A 19,453-nucleotide genomic window follows, 5' to 3' on the forward strand; every position below is an offset into this window, starting at 1 on the left:
ATTCCTGCCTTTCCACGTCTCAGCTTCTCCATCAGTAACAGGATGCTGATGCTGATGAAACTTACCATACTGGGTTTATTACTCATAAAGTACTCGAGATGGTGTCTGACATACAGTAATTACTATTAGTGATTGTAAAGTAGAATAATTATATTTAGTGTAATCTAGTCAAAAGATAACTGATTCATCAAAAACAAAATAAAGCTTAAAAGAAATATAACACATGGGTGGATGAAAATGCACTACAATTATACAGTGATGATGGTACACTGCCTCATGAATATACTAACAACCACTTTCACATGGTGAGTTTTATGGTATGTGAACGTCTTAATAAAATGTACGGAGGAAAATTCGACAAATATTTGTGGACACAGTAGGTAATGCAGCCTCTCCTGGGTTCGGTGGGGGATAGAAAGCAGTTCAGGGCATGATCTTTGCCCTGAAAGGTGTGATTTAAGGGGCCTCTGCAGAGTGTCTCCGCCTCCCCAGGGCCTCGGAGAAGACGTCTCCATCCACATGTCTTACTCTGAGACCCAGCAGGGTTAAGTAATTTGCCCAGGGTCCCACAGGAACTATGGGTAGCAAGACCCCAGCGTCCTTTGTCAGGTAGGGACAGTCTCATTGAAGACAGAAGTTGACATCCATAAAGTAATTAGTGAAGCGGACATCACAGGGGCTCATCAGGTCCCATGTATGTGATAAAGAAAATTTTAAACTGATAAGAGCAGATACTACACTTGATCTTAACCAAAAGGCCGAGAAGTGATAATAAAGGAAATTTTAAACAGCCTGGCCCAGCATGGGCAGCCAGCGGTGGGGAAAGTTTTCTGGAGGCAAAGGCCTTTACAGCTGGGTAGGGCTCTGACATGTAGGGCAGCTGTGCTGGGAGAAGCTGTCTTTAGAGATGTGTGGGAAGTGCTCACAGACTTGCTTTGCCTAGAATTATGCACATTCTCAGGTTGTGAAGCCTGTGGCGATCCTGTGAACAAGCACAGAAGTGTAAGAAACTCGTACTGACACAGCTGAAGCCATTTGTTTTCACCAATTACACCAATCGGATGTTAACTAGAGAATGAGGGGGCTCTCAAGACAATTTACACTGCTTACCACTCATTCGCTTATCTCTTAATGTATTCAACACATTTTCGAGCATTTACATAACCCGAGGATATAAACATAAATAAAATACAATCTTTGTTCTCTGGGAAGATTCTAAGTGGGGAAATGAAATTGGGCTCACCAGAAAAGACTGTAAAGAGACACGTGGTATGTAGCAGAAGGCTACTGAAAGGAGAGTGGAAACCCAGGCTTAAAACTCTATGTTTGGTTGATGTTCATAAAATAAAGATTGCTCAAGAGGTTTATTTTTCTGGCTAAAAAAAACCAACACAAAACTTCTACACAAAGCACCTTAGCAGGGCTTCCCTGGCAGATAGAGAGGAAAGAAAAATTGGGGGGAGAGGTGCCCCGAGGGCTGGGCAGGGACAGGGAGCCCCTCACTCTGCTCACTGTGCCACCCTCAGGGTAGCCCCCCGGGTGGTGGATGGGCTGCTCTCCCAAAAGTGGTTTAAATTTGAAGGGGGGCGATTTCCCTGTTCTCTGTTTCCAGGCTGACCCTCTGAGGGAGAACCTGTTGGGACTTGGTTCTAGGAGGGAGCTAGAGCCCTTACGGATGTTGTGGAGAAGAGGGGAATACTCCTTCGAGATGAAACTATTTTCTCTCTTGGTGACCCATTTTCAACTAATCCTCACCCAGGGACCAGTTTTAAGGATAAGCAAGGAACAGTTTGGGATTTTTTAAAAACAACACTTTTTATTGTGGTAAATATTCATAACACAAATTTTATCACTTTAACTGTCCTTTACTGTACAATTCCGTGGCACTAACTACATTCAGGAGGTTGTACAACCATCAGCACGACCCATTTCCAGAACTTTCTCAGCATCCCAAACCGAAACTCTGCCCATTAAGCAATAACTCGCCCCTTCTGCTGAACCCTGGTAATCACCACTCTACTTTCTATCTCAAAGAATTGCCTACGCTGGGTACCTCATGTAAGTGGAGTCATATGCTATCTGTCCCTCTGTGTCTGGCTTACTTCATTTAGTACGTTTTCAAGGCTGACCCATATTATATGTCAGAATTTCATTCCTCTTTAAGGCTGAATAACATCCCATTGCGTGTCTATACTATATTTTGCTCATCCACTGATGGACGCTTGGGTTGTTTCCACCTTTTCACATGCTGCAGTGAACACTGGCACACAAGGGTCTGTTCAATTCCCTGCTTTCAATTCTTTTGGGAGTGGAATTGCTGGGTCATATGATAATTCTGTGCTTGGTTTCTTGAGGAGCCACCAAACTGTCTTCCATTTAGTTTAAGATGGAGGCACTCAGTCTTGCCATGGGTGCATGAGCGGGATCCCCACGGAGAAGTGGGTTGAGGCCTCCTGGGTTCTGTCAGGCCACCCAGCAGGGCAACCGCCCGCTCCCCTGATATGGGCAGATGTGTTCTGCTGCTCTGAGCCCAGAGCGGCACATATTCTAGTTCTGGGTGAATTACATTGTGGCGAGAAGGTCGCTGTGGAGAAAAACAGGCAGGAAGGGTAATTGGGAAGGCAGAAAGATGGTTGACACTAACGCCAAAGCTCTGGAGACACTGACCAGTTACAGAATGGCCTAGGTTGAGCCAGGGGTAGCCAGGAGAGCAAGGAACAGGTGAACTGACTCAGCCCAGAGCTGCTTGGAACACAGATTCATTCTAGGTTTGAATCCCAGCTCTTTTCTTTGATAGTTTAGGCAATGAACTTAACCTCCCTCAAGTTCAGTTTTCTTATTTGTATGATAGTTGTGAGGATGAAATAAATCGTGTACGTGAGACAATACCCTCAGGGCCTGGCCCTTCCACTCCATACAAACCCAGAGCGTCAAACTCCGGTGCCGTGTTAGACTGAGAAACACGTCCCTCACCTCCCAGTCCTAGACATGTACTTTAAGACATGGGGGTTTGATGCAATTTGCATTTTAGTGGCCATTCTAGAATTCACCTATTGCCTTTCTACTGCCTCTTTTCTCTCCAGATCAACTGCTTTATCTATTTGGGACTGGTAAATGGGGCTTTCCTAGTGGGCATAAAACTAGCTTTTAAGCAAAGGATACATACTTTGCTTAAAAAAAAAGTAGAAAAACAAACCAACAGAAAACCTCAGCTATTCTGGACAAAACTCTTCCAGATGCCATTGGCAGTGAATACTTCTTGTAGGGACCCTGTTTCCTTTATTGAACAGGGTTCACTCTCCGGGCTGACTCAGATTGAAGGGAGAAGCAATGTGAAAACACTTTGAGGCCACAACCTCACGTAAGTGTACATTATTATCATTAATCATAAATACAGAAAATGTTCGATAAGTGAACTGATATCCAAGTGGACAAGTCTTCCTGTTTGCCCCGCCTTTCTCTCTCTGCCTGGTGCTGGGCGGAGCCGGGCTCAGCTGAGCTCTCTGCTCATCCTTGCTGATTTAATTCAATGAGCCGACCTGCAAACACAGCCAGGGTTCCGATGATACAGACGAGCATGAAGACTCCAAGGAGAATGTGGTCCATCACCATTGCAACATACTTCCATTCCTCGGCCGCCTGGGGGAGAAGGGAGTGTGAGAATCTCCTTGAGGTGGTCATTAGGCTCACAGTGTTCGTCTGTGCATCCTCTCCAGCCCGCTTAACCATAGATCTCAAAGCCCTCGACATCCTTTGGCTGGCATTATGCTCTTTATTTTTTTTTAAATATTTTATTTATTTATTTTTAGAGAGAGGGGAAGGGAGGGAGAAAGAGAGGGAGAGAAACATCAAGTGTGGTTGCCTTGTACATGCCCCCACCTGGGGACCTGGCCCACAACCCAGGCACTGGGTTGTGCCCTGACTGGGAATTGAACTGGCTGACCCTTTGGTTCACAGGCTGGCACTCAATCCACTGAGCCACACCAGCCACGGCAAGATCTTTATTCTTTGAATAGATCATTCACAATGATGACTTACCAAGGTGGCCTAGAGGTGGGCCCCAAGGCTTATCTTGGGTCAGGTGCTGCCTCTAAGACCCCACCCTGTCCATCAAGCCAAACCCATTCACCTGTGCTCAAGCCTTTGGTTATTCAAACCCAGAGGTGTGGGCTTCATGCCACAAAGCTTACATTGTTGGACTCCTGGTCTGACTTCATGGTCTCCGCGATGTATTTGACGCCCTCGATGGCGCTTTTCACCTCGGGGTGTTTGATCAGGGGAGAGTGGAAGCCCATGGGGGGAGGCCCAGGCTTCCCAGAAATGTCAGAAATATCAATGTCTTCTGTAAAAATCTTTTTGTCTTGTTTTTCTCTGGATGGTCTTTTCATTGTGGAGAAGAACATGATATTTGGGATGGTGTCGATAAAAACCTAACATAAGAAAGAAATCCACTTATGAGAATAATTGCTAGCGGGGTGAGCATCAAACTCTGACTTTGAATTAGCAATGTAACTTTAGGCAAGCCGTTCGGCTTCTCTGCCTCAGCCTCTTCGTCCTGAAAACAAAAGGACTATACCACACTTCCTCAAGGATTCCTTCATATACCTAGCCTGTGGCCTGCCAAATTACTATGGTTAACAGTGGTGATTCTGTCATGTGAGCCTTTCACCACTGGAGGGAGCATGTGCGCAGCTCTCGAACTCAAGAAACCAAAAGTGCTGGTAAGAAACCAGTGATGCCTAGTTTGGGAACCCCCTACAGGTATCTGCTTCTTTCAAGGCCACGAGCTCTCCTGATCCTATGGTTAAGGAAAGGGCCCCTCGAGCTAAAAAATGTATAAGGTTCTGGCCCCACAAAACAGCTGGACTATTTTCTTTTGTTTCTTGTTGCTGAAAAAATGCAACATAGGTATTGCTGGGAGTCACTTAACAGTCTTAATAGAAACAGGGACTGTTTCTTCTTCAAAAAATACATTGTGAGCAGTAGTTTCTCTGTCAATTCATGACAAATCTTTTGAATTTTACACAAAAGATCCTAGTTATTTGTGTGTCTGTGAAGTTTTATTTTTTAAAAAACCTGACATATTTGAAATTTAACATATTTTAAATTTCAAAAACATAGATACTTGAGACCGAGATCCCCACTAAAACTCACTTTTGGACAATCTCTCAAGCCTCTCCTCCATTTCTAGCCCTTATTCTATGCAGATGATTGTACCAGCAAAAATCAAGCAACCTGTTCACAGGCCAGAAGACATTCACGCAGAAATCTCAAGAATTTCACAGCATTTCAATAAAAAGACAGTTATTTGTATCTTCTCTAATCAAAGAGATTCTTTAAGCTTGAATTACAGGTGAGCTTTGTTAATTCTGTTTTTCTTCTCTCTCTGAGGAAGCTACATAAGTTCTTTATCTCTAGAAAGGGGCCCAAGAAATTTCCTTCCAAAAATCCCCTAGAGCCCAGAGAGGACTTTCAGTTCCGAGCACCACAGGGATGGCCAGAATTCCGCAGGCCATGGTGTTTGGGGTGGGGAGCCCACAGAGTCCTCGAGGGAACGGCTGCCCTGTGCAGAGTCAGCAGGGGCCTCGCTCACTCACCCTCCGCACCCACTCCGGCATGACGTGGGTGCTGGGGGAGCGGTGGTGTGTGTTGATGACGATGACAGTGATAATGATGGACGCGATGACAAAGACCATGGTGAAGAGCATGTATTTCCCAATCAAGGGCACGGCACTGGAGGTGGAGGGGATCAGCTCCACGATGACCAGAAGGAACACGGTTAAAGACAGCAGGACGGAGATGCTCAGAGTCATCTTTTCTCCTGGGCAAAATGAGGAAGAAACACAACAGCCACCCTGTCATGGCCCGAATGGTTACTCCTCCCCAATTTAGGCGTTGAAGTCCTAAGCCTCCTCCCCTCAGTGACTGTACTGGGAGATATGGCCTTTAAAGAGGGTCTCAGGGGTGGGCCCTCATCCAATGTGGCTGGTGTCCTTATAAGTAGAGGACATTAGAACACAGATCCACGCAGGGAGGGAAGACCAGGGGAGGACACAGGGAGAAGACCAGCGCCTGTAAGCCGAGGAGAGAGACGAGACCCCAGAGGAAACCAACCCTGCTGATACCTCAATCTCAGACTTCAGCTTCCGGAACTGTGAGATCCTAAATTTCTCTTTTTTCCAGCTACCCAGTCTGTGTCCTTTGCTATGGCTGCTCTCACAGACTAAGACACCACCAAAACCCCAGGGTGAGAAGAATGTGACAGGCTCTTCTCAAATCCTCATTCTGGGGAAATTTGTTGGGTAGAATTTCCTGTGACACCTTGGCGCCTTAACTCTGCTGACAAGCAGGAAATGACTACTTCATCTCATGCCTCAGAATTCTATTTCTTTTTTTAAAATAAAAACAAAAATAGCCCTGGCTGGTGTGGCTCAGTGGATTGGATGATGGCCTGCAAACCAAAAGGTTGCCGGTTCGATTCCTCATCAGGACAGATGCCTGGTGTTGGCCTGGTCCTCAGCTGGGGGCATGTGAGAGGCAATCGATCAATGTTTCTCTTGCACATTGGTGTTTCTCTCCCTCTCTTTCTCCCTTCCTTCTCCTCTCTCTAAATAAATAAATCTTTAAGAAAATTTTAAAAAATATGTTTATCAATTTTAGAAAGGAAAGGGGGAGAGAAAGAGAGAGAGAGAGAGAAACATTGATTGGTTGCCTCCCCTACATGTCCCAACCAGGAATTGAACCCACAACCCTTTGGTGTATGGGATGATGCTCCAACCGAGCCACACCGACCAGGTCCAGAATTCTATTTCTTGGCAGAGCCCAGAGAACCGAGTTACACAAGCTGGGTGGCATGCTAGACCCCAGGTGGCAGGTTTTCCATCTGCAGCAAAATGTCATAATAAACCTCACAAAACTGAACCGAAGCCTGGCCTCCTTGTGACCCTGCAGATGGGTGGGCAGTCCAGAAGTGCCTGTACAATTTTCTCATTATGGGAGCAAGCTGTAAGACCCAAGCTGAGAAAATGAAATCAATGATTTCACACCACTTACTTTCCTTTGAAGAGGATAATTTGGTTTTGGTTCTGTTTTTCATAGTAAGGAACTAGAGAGTCCCCTGCCCCCACCTTTTCTCCTGGCCCTGCAACTGCAGGATCAACAATTCCCTGTTGGAGTCTTAGTTAGGCTAGTGTGGCAGACAAGAAGGGCAGGGACTGACTGGCAGTGAGATGTTTTTGTGGGGACTGACCACCTTAGAGGCAGAAGAGAGCCATTGGTGGGGACTTCCCTCGGCTCGTCTTGCTGATTGTGTCCTGGGAAACCCTGCGTTTCCCTGCTTGCCAGTATGGAGCTCTGCCCCCGTCCTGGATGCTTCTAGATGCTAGGAGTACAGAGCAGGATACAGAGCAAGTGCAAACGAGAAATTACCAGTTCTACCTAGTGAGGAGAAAAGCCTTTAAAAGTGAAAATGAAGACAGAATTATAAATATTAAATATTGATCATGTTCCATTACGTTTCTTGAACAATAATAGCACTAATAGTAATAGCTACCATTCGTGAAGCAGTCTCACTGTTCTAAATGCTTTCCAAGCATAAACCACTTAACATTTATAGAAACTGGGATTCACTTCCATAGTGCCCTGACTAGTGTTTTCTCTCTTCCCTTTAAGGTGCTTTGTTTGATTAGAAAGCTGAAAAAATACTTGTTTGTGATCATGTGTTTAAAAACAGATACAATCGCTAGAACATACTTTCTGTAGGGGCAAATTCTGCCTTGTTTTCTACGGTATTCCTGCTACGTAACAGTTCTTGAGCAAGCGCTGTGTGTCAAGTGAGTGAACGCATCATCTTTTTTTCCTTGTCGGAAAGTCGGATAAAGAGTTGTGTGAGGTCTTTTTTTTTATCACTTTGATAAAATTGTGACCTGTCGTAACTTTGAGAACTGTCTGTGCCTTCTCTCTGTCTTCCCCACACGTCAGCCACACGTTGTTCATGAGCAGGGGCTCGCTGGCAGGCATACATCCCCTCCCCCTGTTTTCTGTGCATCGTTGTTGTTTGGTGAAATTGTGTCACAGATGTGATGACTCAGTAGGAGGTGCGGCATCGTTTGGGCTGATATGTGAGAAAGCATTGCCACTTGGGAAGTATGGTCTTGTGTATAAAGATGCTGCCATCTGGAAAACAGACAGGCAGAGGCTACTTTCAAGTGGCCAGTGGTGAACAAAAGAGGCAAGACCCGGGTCAGTCAGTAGAGAGCAGTGACCGCAGAGTGGAGGTGGCGTGAGGAGTGCCTGTGATCCAGCACATGTCCGGGCACATGGTAGGTGTTCAACAGATAGGTATGGGTGGCTATTCACGTTAACTAGACTGAGCTATACATGTGCATCTTCAGGGTCATGCTCAACTCTCGGCCTGCTCTGCAGTCTGCTCCAGCTGTGAGCTCCGTCCACGGTGGCTTTCTCCACTGGACACGGCCACTCGGTAAGTATGTCCTCCCAGTGATGAGGATTTCTGTCTGTCTGCCTGTACTTGCTGACTAGCCTATAATTATTTCTGGCTTTCCCCAAAACAGCAGCCCAAATCTGTTAGCATCAGCAGTTGCAGCCATGGCAACTGTACCCACCTGAGTCTGTGGGCAGGTAGAACACCAGGCCAGTTAAGAAGGAGAAGAGCAGGCAAGGAATGATGACATTGACAATAAAGTAGAGGGGCAGGCGCTGCATGACAAAGTGGTAGGTGATGTCCAGATAGGGGGTGGAGGGGCAGCAGGCGTAGAACACCCAGTGCTTCCAGCCACGGGCCTCCTTGATCACCCATTCCCCGCTCTCCATGAAGTTGCTCAGGTCCGGCTGGTCGCTTTCCTGAGAAGATGAAATGAAACTTTCAAAACCCAGCCATGTCACCCTGAGGAGGGGCAGGGTTTCGTAGTCATCTGTGACAAGGCAACAGATTCCAGTGCTCTCTCACACCCAGGTGGGAACCCGGGTCACTTCCGCTTTGGGGGCTCAGGTTACTTTCCTATAAAATAAGGGGGTTGGAACTACTGGGATTCAAGCCACCTTAGGAGCTTTAAAACATATTGGTGCCTGCCCTGGCTGGTGTGGCTCAGTGGATTGAGTGCCAACCTGTGAACCAAAGGGTCACCAGTTCAATTCTGAGTCAAGGCATATGCTTGGGTTGCGGGCCAGATCCCCAGGAGGGGGTGTGCCAGAAACAACCACACATTGATGTTTCTCTCCCTTTCTTTCTCCCTCCCTTCCCCTCCCTCTAAAAATAAATAAATAAAATCTTTAAAACTTATTGGTGCCCCAGCCTCACCCCAGACTGATTAAATCCAAATTCTTGGGACTTCATTTAAGCTCCCAGGTGATTCTCATGTGCAACACATCAAGAAGCTTACCAACCAACTGAGAACCATCTAGCTAGATGATTCCCCAAGTTCTCGATGGTGCTGAGAGCCTGTGATTGAGAAGGGGCAGAGTGGAAGGCCTGAATCCTGCCTTTCCTGCACCCACCCTCACTGCACGGGGTCACCGCCTACCGGGTCGATGGCCACCACAGAGCCATCGTAGGTCCAGGTGCCCAGCTTCATGCTGCAGTTCTGCTCATCAAAGGGAAAGTGGGTGACGATGATCTCACAGTAGCTTTTAAAGATGGCCGGAGGTGTCCACGTGATGTGGCCAGTGTGGTCCAGCAGCACTTTGGTGAACTTGACGATGGCAAAGTCACCATCTGCACTACGATGGGACCAAAGAAGAGATAGCTGTTAATTATTCAGGTGCTAATTATAGCTTTCTTTCAGGCAGTGTTGCTTCTTACCTATGTCAGGGTTTCCCAGATTTGTCTGGTGATAAGAATCACTGGGCTGTATGTTAACATAGAGATTCCTGAGCACCCTGTAAGCACCGAACCGCGTTATCTCGGGAGGAACCTGGGAATCTTCAGTTTTAAAGAAATAACAGGGAACATGGATCCATTGCATCCAAGCTTTTTTCTTTCCAGTGCTTAGTAGTATTAGTCATAATCTCCAGATTATTGGCAGATTATTGGATTTTTCCTCAGAAGCTAAAACTCCCCATTTCTAAATCCAAAGTTTCCATATTTTTTAATGTGGGAGTTTTCTAGACAGGCTAAAACCTCCCAGATTTTGATGTGATATTTCCCAATTTTCAAATGTTGGCAGTGATTTCTCATTAATAAATATCTGCCATGGTAGATATTAAAAATCACAAAGGGCCATTTCTGCGGTGTGGGCCGTACTCAGCGAGCGGGTCCTGTCCTGCAAACAGCTTTCGTCCCCGGCCACGGCCCAGGGCCGGACACCGGTGTCAGGCAGGGGGTGGGGTCGTCTCGGTGGGCTTTCAGGGACGTACAACATCTGTTGCCACCTCACTTCATAAGTCAAGAGATTTTCTTCCCATTGACTTTTCCTTGGGATGGAGTTCTATCCAGAAAACTTGCACTGTCGGGCCTTTCCAAAGAGCAGAGGGCCACGTCATCAGCCTCTCCCTTTACGCGGGTCACACAGGGTCCTCTCCCCGCCAGGTGTTCCTGAACAAGCTGGTCAGAAGGAGAAGAGGAGTTCCTCGCTTCCCTCACATTCTTATTGGGAGAGAAACTTTACTAAACCAGGACACTTTGCCCTATTAGCACAACTGTCCGAAAAGTTTACAGAAGTGATTGGATCATTTGACTCAAGCTTGAATCCCAGTTATAACGGGAAAATAAGTGGGTAGAAAATCAAAGGAGAGGGGGTTGGCCATAAAGGGCATCCTTTCCACTCACTGGCCACTGCCACCTCCCCTGGTAAGTCTGCCACCTCGCACCGCCGGCTTACCCCACACACGAGCTGCAGCATGTCAGCCGTGAGCCCTCTAGGCCAGTATTAAATGCTCCTGCCTGGGAAGGGTGTGCTTTGCGATGCACAGGCCCTGACAAATGAAGGATGTATGGTAATGAACATGTCATTAGAGCAGAGTGTCTTGAATCACATTATAGTTTTGTGACATGCAGTCTGTCACGGAGCCCCCGGGTGGGCTACACGGGCGTCCCGGGCCGTCAGCAGCACGGCTGCCGTGAGGGTGTGATGAATAATGACCCCGGGAGGCTCAGACCTACTGGCAGGAAGGACATTCGGTTCCAAGGAACTCAATCATAGCAAGTTTGGGTTCCTTGGATAGTTGCCATCCACCCTTCAGGAGCTCTCAGGGATTAAATGTCCTCCACCCACAGCCCTGACTCAATTTGGCTCTGATAATTGTTCCTCTTCATAACACGAGACACCATATGGCGCCCTAGCAGGGCAGCTTGGCTCTCGGTTTTTGAAGCATACCGACAGGGGCGGCCCTTCTGCTAGGGCACTTGGGCTCCCCAGGAAAGTCTCCTTCCCTCCCTGGCTGTTTTGCTTACTTGTTATAGAGCACGATGTCTGGGCGCCAGATCTTTTCCGAGGGAATGTGAATTTTCTTCACGCCGCCATAGTCATCTGGATTCCATTTTAGGTTGTAATCTACCCATTGCTAGAAATGAAGACGCTTAGCTGATTAGAAAGCTCAAAACATTTTAAAAACAATGTAGGGTTGTCAAGAGCTCTGGTGGGTATGATACTTCAGATAGCAACAGAAACTGTGCTACCATAAGAAAGGCTGCGTTCAGAATTCAGCTTTCACTTTAGTTAGCAATTTAGTTACCAGCCAACACTTCTGCTGACTGGCTACGTGCAGGCGCTATTGTAAGCATTTCCTGATATTGGTCATTTCGTCCTCAAACAACCCTGTGAGGTTGGAATGGCCACTGACCCCATTTTACAGATGGGGAAACAAAGGTGCCCCCAAGTCATGCCACTGGGTGGTGGCAGATCAATCATGCCACAGTGCCCCCAGCCCCCAGGAGGGAGAATGTCCCTGCTGTGAACATCTTTCCTGAAGTAGGCAGCATCATTTTTCAAAAGTATATTTTTCTACATTATAAAAGTAATATATGGCCAATGCAGCATAACCGTAAATACACAATGTTATGGATTGCATTTTGTCTCCCCAAAACTCATATGTGGAAGTCCCAACCCCTAGTACCTCAGAAAAGGACCCTATTGAGAGGTAGGGTCTTTAGTGAGGTTATTAAGTTAAAATAAGTTCAATAAGGTGGGCCCTAACCCAATGAGTTAGTTACGAGAAGGGGACATTTCCAACAGAGGCACAGTCAGGAAGAACGCCGTGAGGACATGAACCCGGCCAACTACCTGCAAAGGAGAGGGGCAGGGCAGACTCTCGCCCACAGCCCTCAGAAGAACCCCTTCTGCTGATACCTCGACTTTGGACTTTTGGCTTCAACAACTGTGAGACAACATATCTCTGTGGTTTTAGCCACCCAATTTGTGGCTTTGTTATGGCAGCCCTGGCAAACTAATGCACACAGAAAAGGCACAAAGTAAAAACAAACACACACCAGCAAATGTGACCCATAATCCCACTGTCCCAAAATACTCACTGTACCGTTTTAGTATATATCCCTTCAATTGAAGTTGATTTACTCTGGGTCCAGGTTCAATTTCAGAGTGAATACAAACAACATAAATGCAACGGTCTCACTGAAATACCTGTTTCAGCCGAACGTTGGTTGTTACTATCTGATTCACTTCATCCTGAAAAAAGATAAGACCCCATCTTTAGGGGGCAGGGAAGGGAGTGAAGGGGAGGGTGCTCTGGGGTGAGACTGGGTGCCGTGGGGGGCCCAGAGGCCTCTGCTCTCACCACGCTGATGAGCTGTATCAGCTGCAGGCCCACGGTGACCTCCACTGCCTGGCGGTGGTCTTCCACTGGCCGCACCACGCTGTTGTAGTGTTCGAATAGCTTTGCCACCAGACGGGTCTCGTGTTCAGAGCCCAGGACGAGGCCGGCTGAGGCAGCAAATGACATGCACACTGTCAGACTCTGCTCCCCGCCTCCACATACGCTAACACGAGGAACTGAGGTGCGGCCAGCTAACGGGAGGCTCGCATCAGCCCTTGTCGAAGGGCTCCCAAACGCAGCTAGGGTTTCCTGGAGTCCCTTCCAAGCTCAGCTGCTGGTGTGGTCCCTTCCCAGTGGGGCGTGCCAGATTATCATGACACGTGTACTTGGGACAGAGGACATTTCTTAAGGCAGCTTCTGGCTGAATTGAGATTGCTAGAAACATGTGCACACGGGAAGAAAGATCCCCCAAACCTACTCTCAGCATTTCAGAGTCTGGGCATGGTGTAATGACCAGTCAGATGGGCTGGTCTCGGATGCTAGGGACAGCCGAAAATCAGTGCTGTTCACACCCATCAGGTTGGCCATAGTGAACAAAGTTGACAGTGACAAGTATTGGTGACACTGGAGAAATGGGGGCCCTTATATATTGCTGATGAGAATATAAATGGCGCAGTCACTGTGGATAACATTTGGGGGTCCCTCACACAAGTTAAGCACAGAGTTAGCATACAACCTACCAATTCCACTTCTGGGTGTATCCCGAAAGAACTGTTCGCACAAAAACTTGTACCTGAGTGTTCTTAGCAGTACTATATACAAGGGCTAAAAGATGGAAACAACCCAAACGTCCATCAACAGCAGGTAAGTGGATGAACAAGGTGTGGTATAACACCATTCAGTGGAATACTATTCAGCCAGAAAAAGGAATGGAATGTTGGCTCATACAACATGGATTCGCCTTTAAAACCTTGTGCTAGATGAAAGAAACCAGACACAAAAGGGCACATATTGTATGATTCCATTTATATGAAATGTCCAAAATAGGTTAGCCCGTAGAGATAGGGAGCAGATTAGGGGTTACCAGGGACAGAGGGACAGGGGAAGCGGGAGTGACAGCTAATGGGTACAGGGCTTCCCTTTGGGACCATGAAGAGATACAAAACTAGATAGTGGTGGTGGCTGCATAACGTGTTAAATGTACTTAATGCCACTAAATAGTTCACTTTAAAATGGTAATTTTATGTATGTGTATTTTACCATGGTCAATTTTATATCATCTGCATTTTACCATAGTTTTTTGAAAAAATCACTGCTGGTGGGTCCATGTCCCAGTTGTTATTAAGACAGTGCTTTGCTCACCTGGGTTTGCGCACGTGGGTTTGGGGCTCCTATTTGGAGCATGAGCGACCCCAGGGAATCTTGACTGAATTTTCTTTCAGAGTGAAGAGCAACATCATCAATATTCCTGGGGCTCACAGCCCTTCTATGGCCAGTGTTATGTGGTCCTCGCCAGCCTCCAGTGAGGCAGGCGGGCAGGCATTTTCGCCCGGGATTCTGAAAGGCTGGACAACTTGTGCAAGGCCATGCAGCTAGGGCCGAGCTGGGATGACAGCCCTGTCACTCTGCACTGTGCCCTGCACTAACTCCTGAGCGTACTGCGGGCTGTCTTGGAAACTGTACAACGTTATTCGTATTACAAAACGTGTTTCAGATTCCAGAGACTGCCTTACGAAGGATCTTTGTAACTCAAGCCTTGCGTGGATTGGGGACTGCTGGTTCAGGGCTGGGAGAGGAAGCAGACACACGATCCCTTTGCCCTGATTCATGTCACCAGATCTCCCCTTTCCACAGGTTATTGCTGAAATCCTCAAACCTCCTCCCTGGACCAAGACAGCTTGAAAAATTAAATGAAGAGATACTTTCTCTTTTTTCCCCAGGAATAACCTCCTACTTCTAAGACAGGTTATTACTTTTCTTTTTTCTTAAATTATTTTTTATTGATTTTGCTATTACAGTTGTCCCAGTTTTACCCCCTTTGCCCCCCTCCACCCCCACCCCCACCCCACTCCCTCAGGCCATCCCCAACCAGTGTTCCTGTCCACGGGTCATGTGTGTAAGTTCTTTGGCTACTCCATTCCCGATACTGCACTTTGCATCCCCAGGGCTCTTCTGTAACTGCCTGTCTGTACTTCTTACTCCCCTCACCTCCTGACCCATCCCCCTACACCCCCCTCCCATCTGGCAGCCATCAAATGATCCCTATATCTATGATTCTGTCTTTGTTCTTCTTGTTTGCTTAGTTCATTTTTTTAGATTCAGTTGTTGATACATACGTATTTATTGCCATTTTATTTTTCATAGTTTTGACCTTTTTCTGAAATATCATTTGTATCCATGCAGCTTAAGTTTGTCAACAAATAATTATAAAGTAAAAAGAAATTACTCTTCCTAATTTTATTAATAAAAATAACTGACATGTCCGCCTTACGTGCCGCTCTTCTGCATGCTTTATGTATACTACCTCTTTCCAGCCTCATAATGGGTGTGGCAGGCATTACTTTGGTCCTCGCTTTACAGAAGAGGAAACTCAGGCACAGAGAGGTTGAGTGGCTTGCCCAGGTTTCCTAAGCGGTGGGGCCAGGGTTCAAACCTGGAGCCTAGGCTCTCAGCTGCTATTTCTCATCTAGAACTTTGGATCAGCTTGAAGTAACCAATGTTGTGCCATAAGCTGAAATCATTTTCATCCCCCCAAAAGTGTGCTTTAATTAGCCTATAGAGCTTTATTAAAGGCCCTGTATTTGTTTTAACTCATTACATGCTTATAATAGTCCTATGAGGTAAGTCTTTATCCCTGCATTACAAATGAGAAAATTGCGGTTTGGACAGTTGAGTGATGTTTTCATGGTTCCCCACAGGACTGTTAGAGGCAGGACTGTGAATGGGTGGGCTGCCACCTGGGCCCGTGCTCTTTGTCACCTCCCTAAAGGTACATGTATCATTTCCATTCCGGTTTTTGAAGCTCTCGGTGCAGCTTCAAGCTGTCTGTTATGACCTCCCTGGACTCTCTGTAGGGAACCCCCGACCTAGCCTGCCTCTCCCTTTCTAGTTTCCAAGTTTCCTGAACCTAAAAGGATCCATACAGAGGTTTCATATGGCATCTCTCCAAAACCACCTGCATTTGAGGACGCTTCAGAGGAGCATGTTGTCCAAAGGCCCAGCGTTTGCAGTCACCGCATTGAGCCCCTGGGACACGGCAGTCCTCTGTCCCCCATGCCTGTCTATCCTGGGCCCCACTCATCCCGCAGGGTAGGGGACTGGCATGGGTCACTGAGTGTCTTGGTCGCTGAATTTGAAGCTGTTGCTTTGGTATTGCCTTGGGCTGCTTATTTTCAAGTGATGGTTTATTCCGGTTTGACAGGAAGAACATACTGGAAAGCAACAGATAGAGCAGATGGTGAGCATTATGTAGCAGGAAAACTATGCAGGCCAACCCCATGGCCCACTGGGGGGAGGGCAGGGCTGGGAGACGGGTGGGCACGGTCAGCAAGCCAGCGTCGCTCCTTCCCTCCTCTCCCACCTTGGCCGATAACAAGGGGCCTAGCTGCTTCCTTAATGAGTTTCTCAGGAATTTCCCAAAAGGTCTCCATTTCTTAGATTGGGTTCATTAGTTTTCTGTTCCTTTTTTTCCTTTTCAAAACAGGGTGGAGTGACAGAAACCTTACAGGACTTAAGGTCAGAAACATACAGTTCTATACCTAAATCCACTGTGAGCTGGAGAACTGGACCAATTCCCCACGGACTCAATGAATCACAGTAAGTACTTTCTTTAAAATGCAGAGTGTAAATTAATAACCATGCAGACGAATAAATAATGTCCAGGGCTCCCTGTTCAGCAAAATCATGCTTGCTCAGATGGTGTAACCTTAATTTGTTCGTCAGATGCTTGTGCACTCACTGTGTGCAAAGCGTGGTTTTAAGAGCTTTGAGACACTTGAAGGTGAATCTGACATAAGTCCTGTCTTCCTAGCCTCATGAAGACTGGCATTTGTCACTTACATAAATAGCTGTGAACAAGTTGGAAAGTAATATGCTGTAAGAGAGGTGGCAATAAAGTACTTGGGATTCTTGAGACAGAAGAGAGGAAAGGTTGTAATAAAAAATGTTGTATAAATAGAACAGGGATCATTATGTGTTAAGCTAACACAGGAAATGTATCCCTGATGTGAATGAGAATTTTGCCCACAAAGGATTGATTCTAAATAGGGGAACCCAACCAAAATGTTAAAGTTGTTTGCTTTTTTTTGTACCATACTGTTTCAATTTGTATTTTTAATGCCCACTGGGTTGGGCAAAAAGAATTCTTCACTAATCATCTTGGGTGATGCTCCTCTTGCCCTGCTGCTGTGTAATGTGCCACCTTTCGCACTTTCAGGCTGTTTTCTGACTGTGCACACAACAAGTGGGGTCTCCAAGAGACCACGATCCAAGATGTGTAAGCTCAGTGCTTTTGGGCAGGTCACTTCCTGTCTTCTGGCCTCAGCTTCCCTATAACACGAAACTGAAGACGTTGGAATGCCTCGCCCAGCTCTAAATTCACCAGTGGGAATTGATCCCAGCAAATCCTAGGGTTGATCTACATACATACGACATACTTTTTAAGGTAGCTAACCATGCATTTTTGGAGGTTTTTGGTTTCCTAAGAGATCTTCCAAGGATTTCTATGCACATCACTTAAGAATTTTCCCTGAGTGTAGTGTTTGCACGCGCACACACACACACACACACACCATCACCATCACCATCACCACCAGGCCAGATCTGGTTGGATCAAGTCCAAATCCCATAGGATAGAATTTATCTGAATGTATTCGGGTTTAGGCTATTTCCCTCAACTCTGCTATTGAAAAACATTGATCACAAAGCTCTTTCCCTCTTCTGCCCAGAAGGCCTGTCTGTCAGCGCAATGTTAGAGAAGCGACAGAATGCCAGCCGCCTGGTTTCCCGGCTGGGGTGATGTCACCAGTGAACTCTGGTGCGAAGCTATCACAAACATCTCCTGATTTCCTCTCCCGGAAGCGCGGGATTCAGGAGAGCGTTCAGCTGCTGTGCCGTGACTCATTCCAGAGCTGAACACAGGTCAAGGGCTCGCAAGGCTTTATGGTTTCAGTTCAAACCTCGGCCTTCTTAGAATAATGTACTTCCTCAAAGAAAAAAAAAGTAAGGAAGAATGCATTCATATGAACTTCTTTTAACTTCAGAAGTTGAAAAGCTACAAAATATTTCTTCTGGAGAGAATTTAATTACAAGTACGAATAGGTTTCTCTGTCCAGCACATGGAGCTGTCAGTCAATCCTCTCTATTATCAGAGCTCTCCAGGAGCGATAGAAGGGGTTGTTAGCCCCATTGTTTGCAGCGGTGAGTGGGCCCACTGAGTCCCGGTAGTCCCTGGAATTGGAAAGCTATGGGGGGGGCAGCGGTGGTGCTGAATGCGGTCGCACGGGCGCGCCAGAGGCCAGGCACTGATGGAGGGCGAGACCAGCACGTCTGCTTTGTAGCCTTTGACCAAGCAACTCCTATTTTATTTCGATAACACAAACGAGAAATCTTTATCCACAAACGCGATCAAGCCAGCATTGGTGAGAAACCGACGGCAGTCTCGGGCTGCTGATGCCCGCCACTCTGTGTTCCCAGCAAACAAGCAAGACTCTGGTTTGTGGGCGTCTGGTGCTTCAGCCTCAAAGGAGAGCCCCCCAACACCGGCACTTACCTGAGCAGAGGCCCAGGAGCAGGAGGAGCGGCCAGGGCTCCATGGGCTGGCTGTGGGCGCTGCTGTGGGCTGGCGGCAGACTGGCGGCCTGTGCTGCCGGCCAGCACTCTGGCTGGACACTTGGCTGCTGGTGGGTGTGGACGGAGTGTCGGCTCGGCGGAGCTATTGTTTTACACCACCTGTTTGTGGCCGTGACAGCTGGGCTGCCCAGGGCCCTGGAGGCCAGGGAGGCGCTGAGGCCTCACCCTGTTACAGAGTGCCTGTCTTTGCACAACTGCCACACCCTTGACACCCTTGAGTGTGAACTGCACTGTGTTTTACAGGCACCATGAGTCAGATCTTTAAAAAACTGACAGTAAGGAAGGACTTATTTTGAATGATGAGCAACCCTCCCCCTTTTGTGAAAACCAGAACCTGGCCGCTGTGGGTTGATTTGATTAGGGTCACTTGGTCCGAGTAGAGAGAGAGTCAGCTGTGTGTGCCAGACGCTGATCCGCCCAAATCACAGAAGTCCACATTCCGCACACACGGAATTCATCTGCTCTGGTTCGCGCGAGGCTGAGCGTGCCTGGGGCTCTGGTGGCAAAATGAACTTGAGAGGAGTGTGGCTGGCGCTGATCTGCTGCTGCAGAGGTCCAGGTTTGATGGCATTTGGTTTTAGCGGAGAAGGCGTCTTCCATAAGATTGGTTTTTCTGGCTTCCAGAGTGGCTGTTCCAACCCCCCTCTCTGTATCAGGCAATGCCTGTCCCACAGCGGGCCATTAGCCGGAGCAAAGTGCCCACGGCCCGCGTGCTGCTATTCACGCGAACAGTAATCAATGGCGAAGCATCCTGCTGCGAAAGCCCGGTGCCAGATTCCCGCTCCCTTCCACCCAGTCCGTCCTCCGCCTGCGCTCACTAGGGAAGCCGAGAGCAGTGGCTCAGCCTTTCAATTCCTTTGTTAAAAAAAAAAAA

At 47.3% G+C, this 19,453-nt stretch overlaps 1 protein-coding gene and 1 pseudogene across 1 annotated transcript; both read right to left on the bottom strand.

Annotated features, from left to right (window-relative positions):
* Positions 1 to 549: 549 nt before the first annotated feature.
* Positions 550 to 770, bottom strand: LOC112305856 (U2 spliceosomal RNA; annotated as a pseudogene).
* A 1,035-nt stretch (positions 771 to 1,805) lies between these two features.
* On the bottom strand, positions 1,806 to 18,619 carry CHRNA1 (cholinergic receptor nicotinic alpha 1 subunit). Its single transcript, XM_024561551.4, has 9 exons — positions 18,500 to 18,619; positions 12,751 to 12,896; positions 12,597 to 12,641; positions 11,411 to 11,520; positions 9,543 to 9,738; positions 8,625 to 8,862; positions 5,598 to 5,821; positions 4,191 to 4,430; positions 1,806 to 3,639 (listed from the first exon to the last, which is right to left on the bottom strand). Exons 1-9 carry the CDS (start codon positions 18,540 to 18,542, stop codon positions 3,508 to 3,510), a joined length of 1,374 nt encoding a protein of 457 aa, XP_024417319.2. The 5' UTR covers positions 18,543 to 18,619; the 3' UTR covers positions 1,806 to 3,507.
* Between the last annotated feature and the right edge of the window lie 834 nt (positions 18,620 to 19,453).

The sequence above is a fragment of the Desmodus rotundus genome, chromosome 2, assembly GCF_022682495.2.
Source record: "Desmodus rotundus isolate HL8 chromosome 2, HLdesRot8A.1, whole genome shotgun sequence".
Lineage (NCBI taxonomy): Eukaryota > Metazoa > Chordata > Mammalia > Chiroptera > Phyllostomidae > Desmodus > Desmodus rotundus.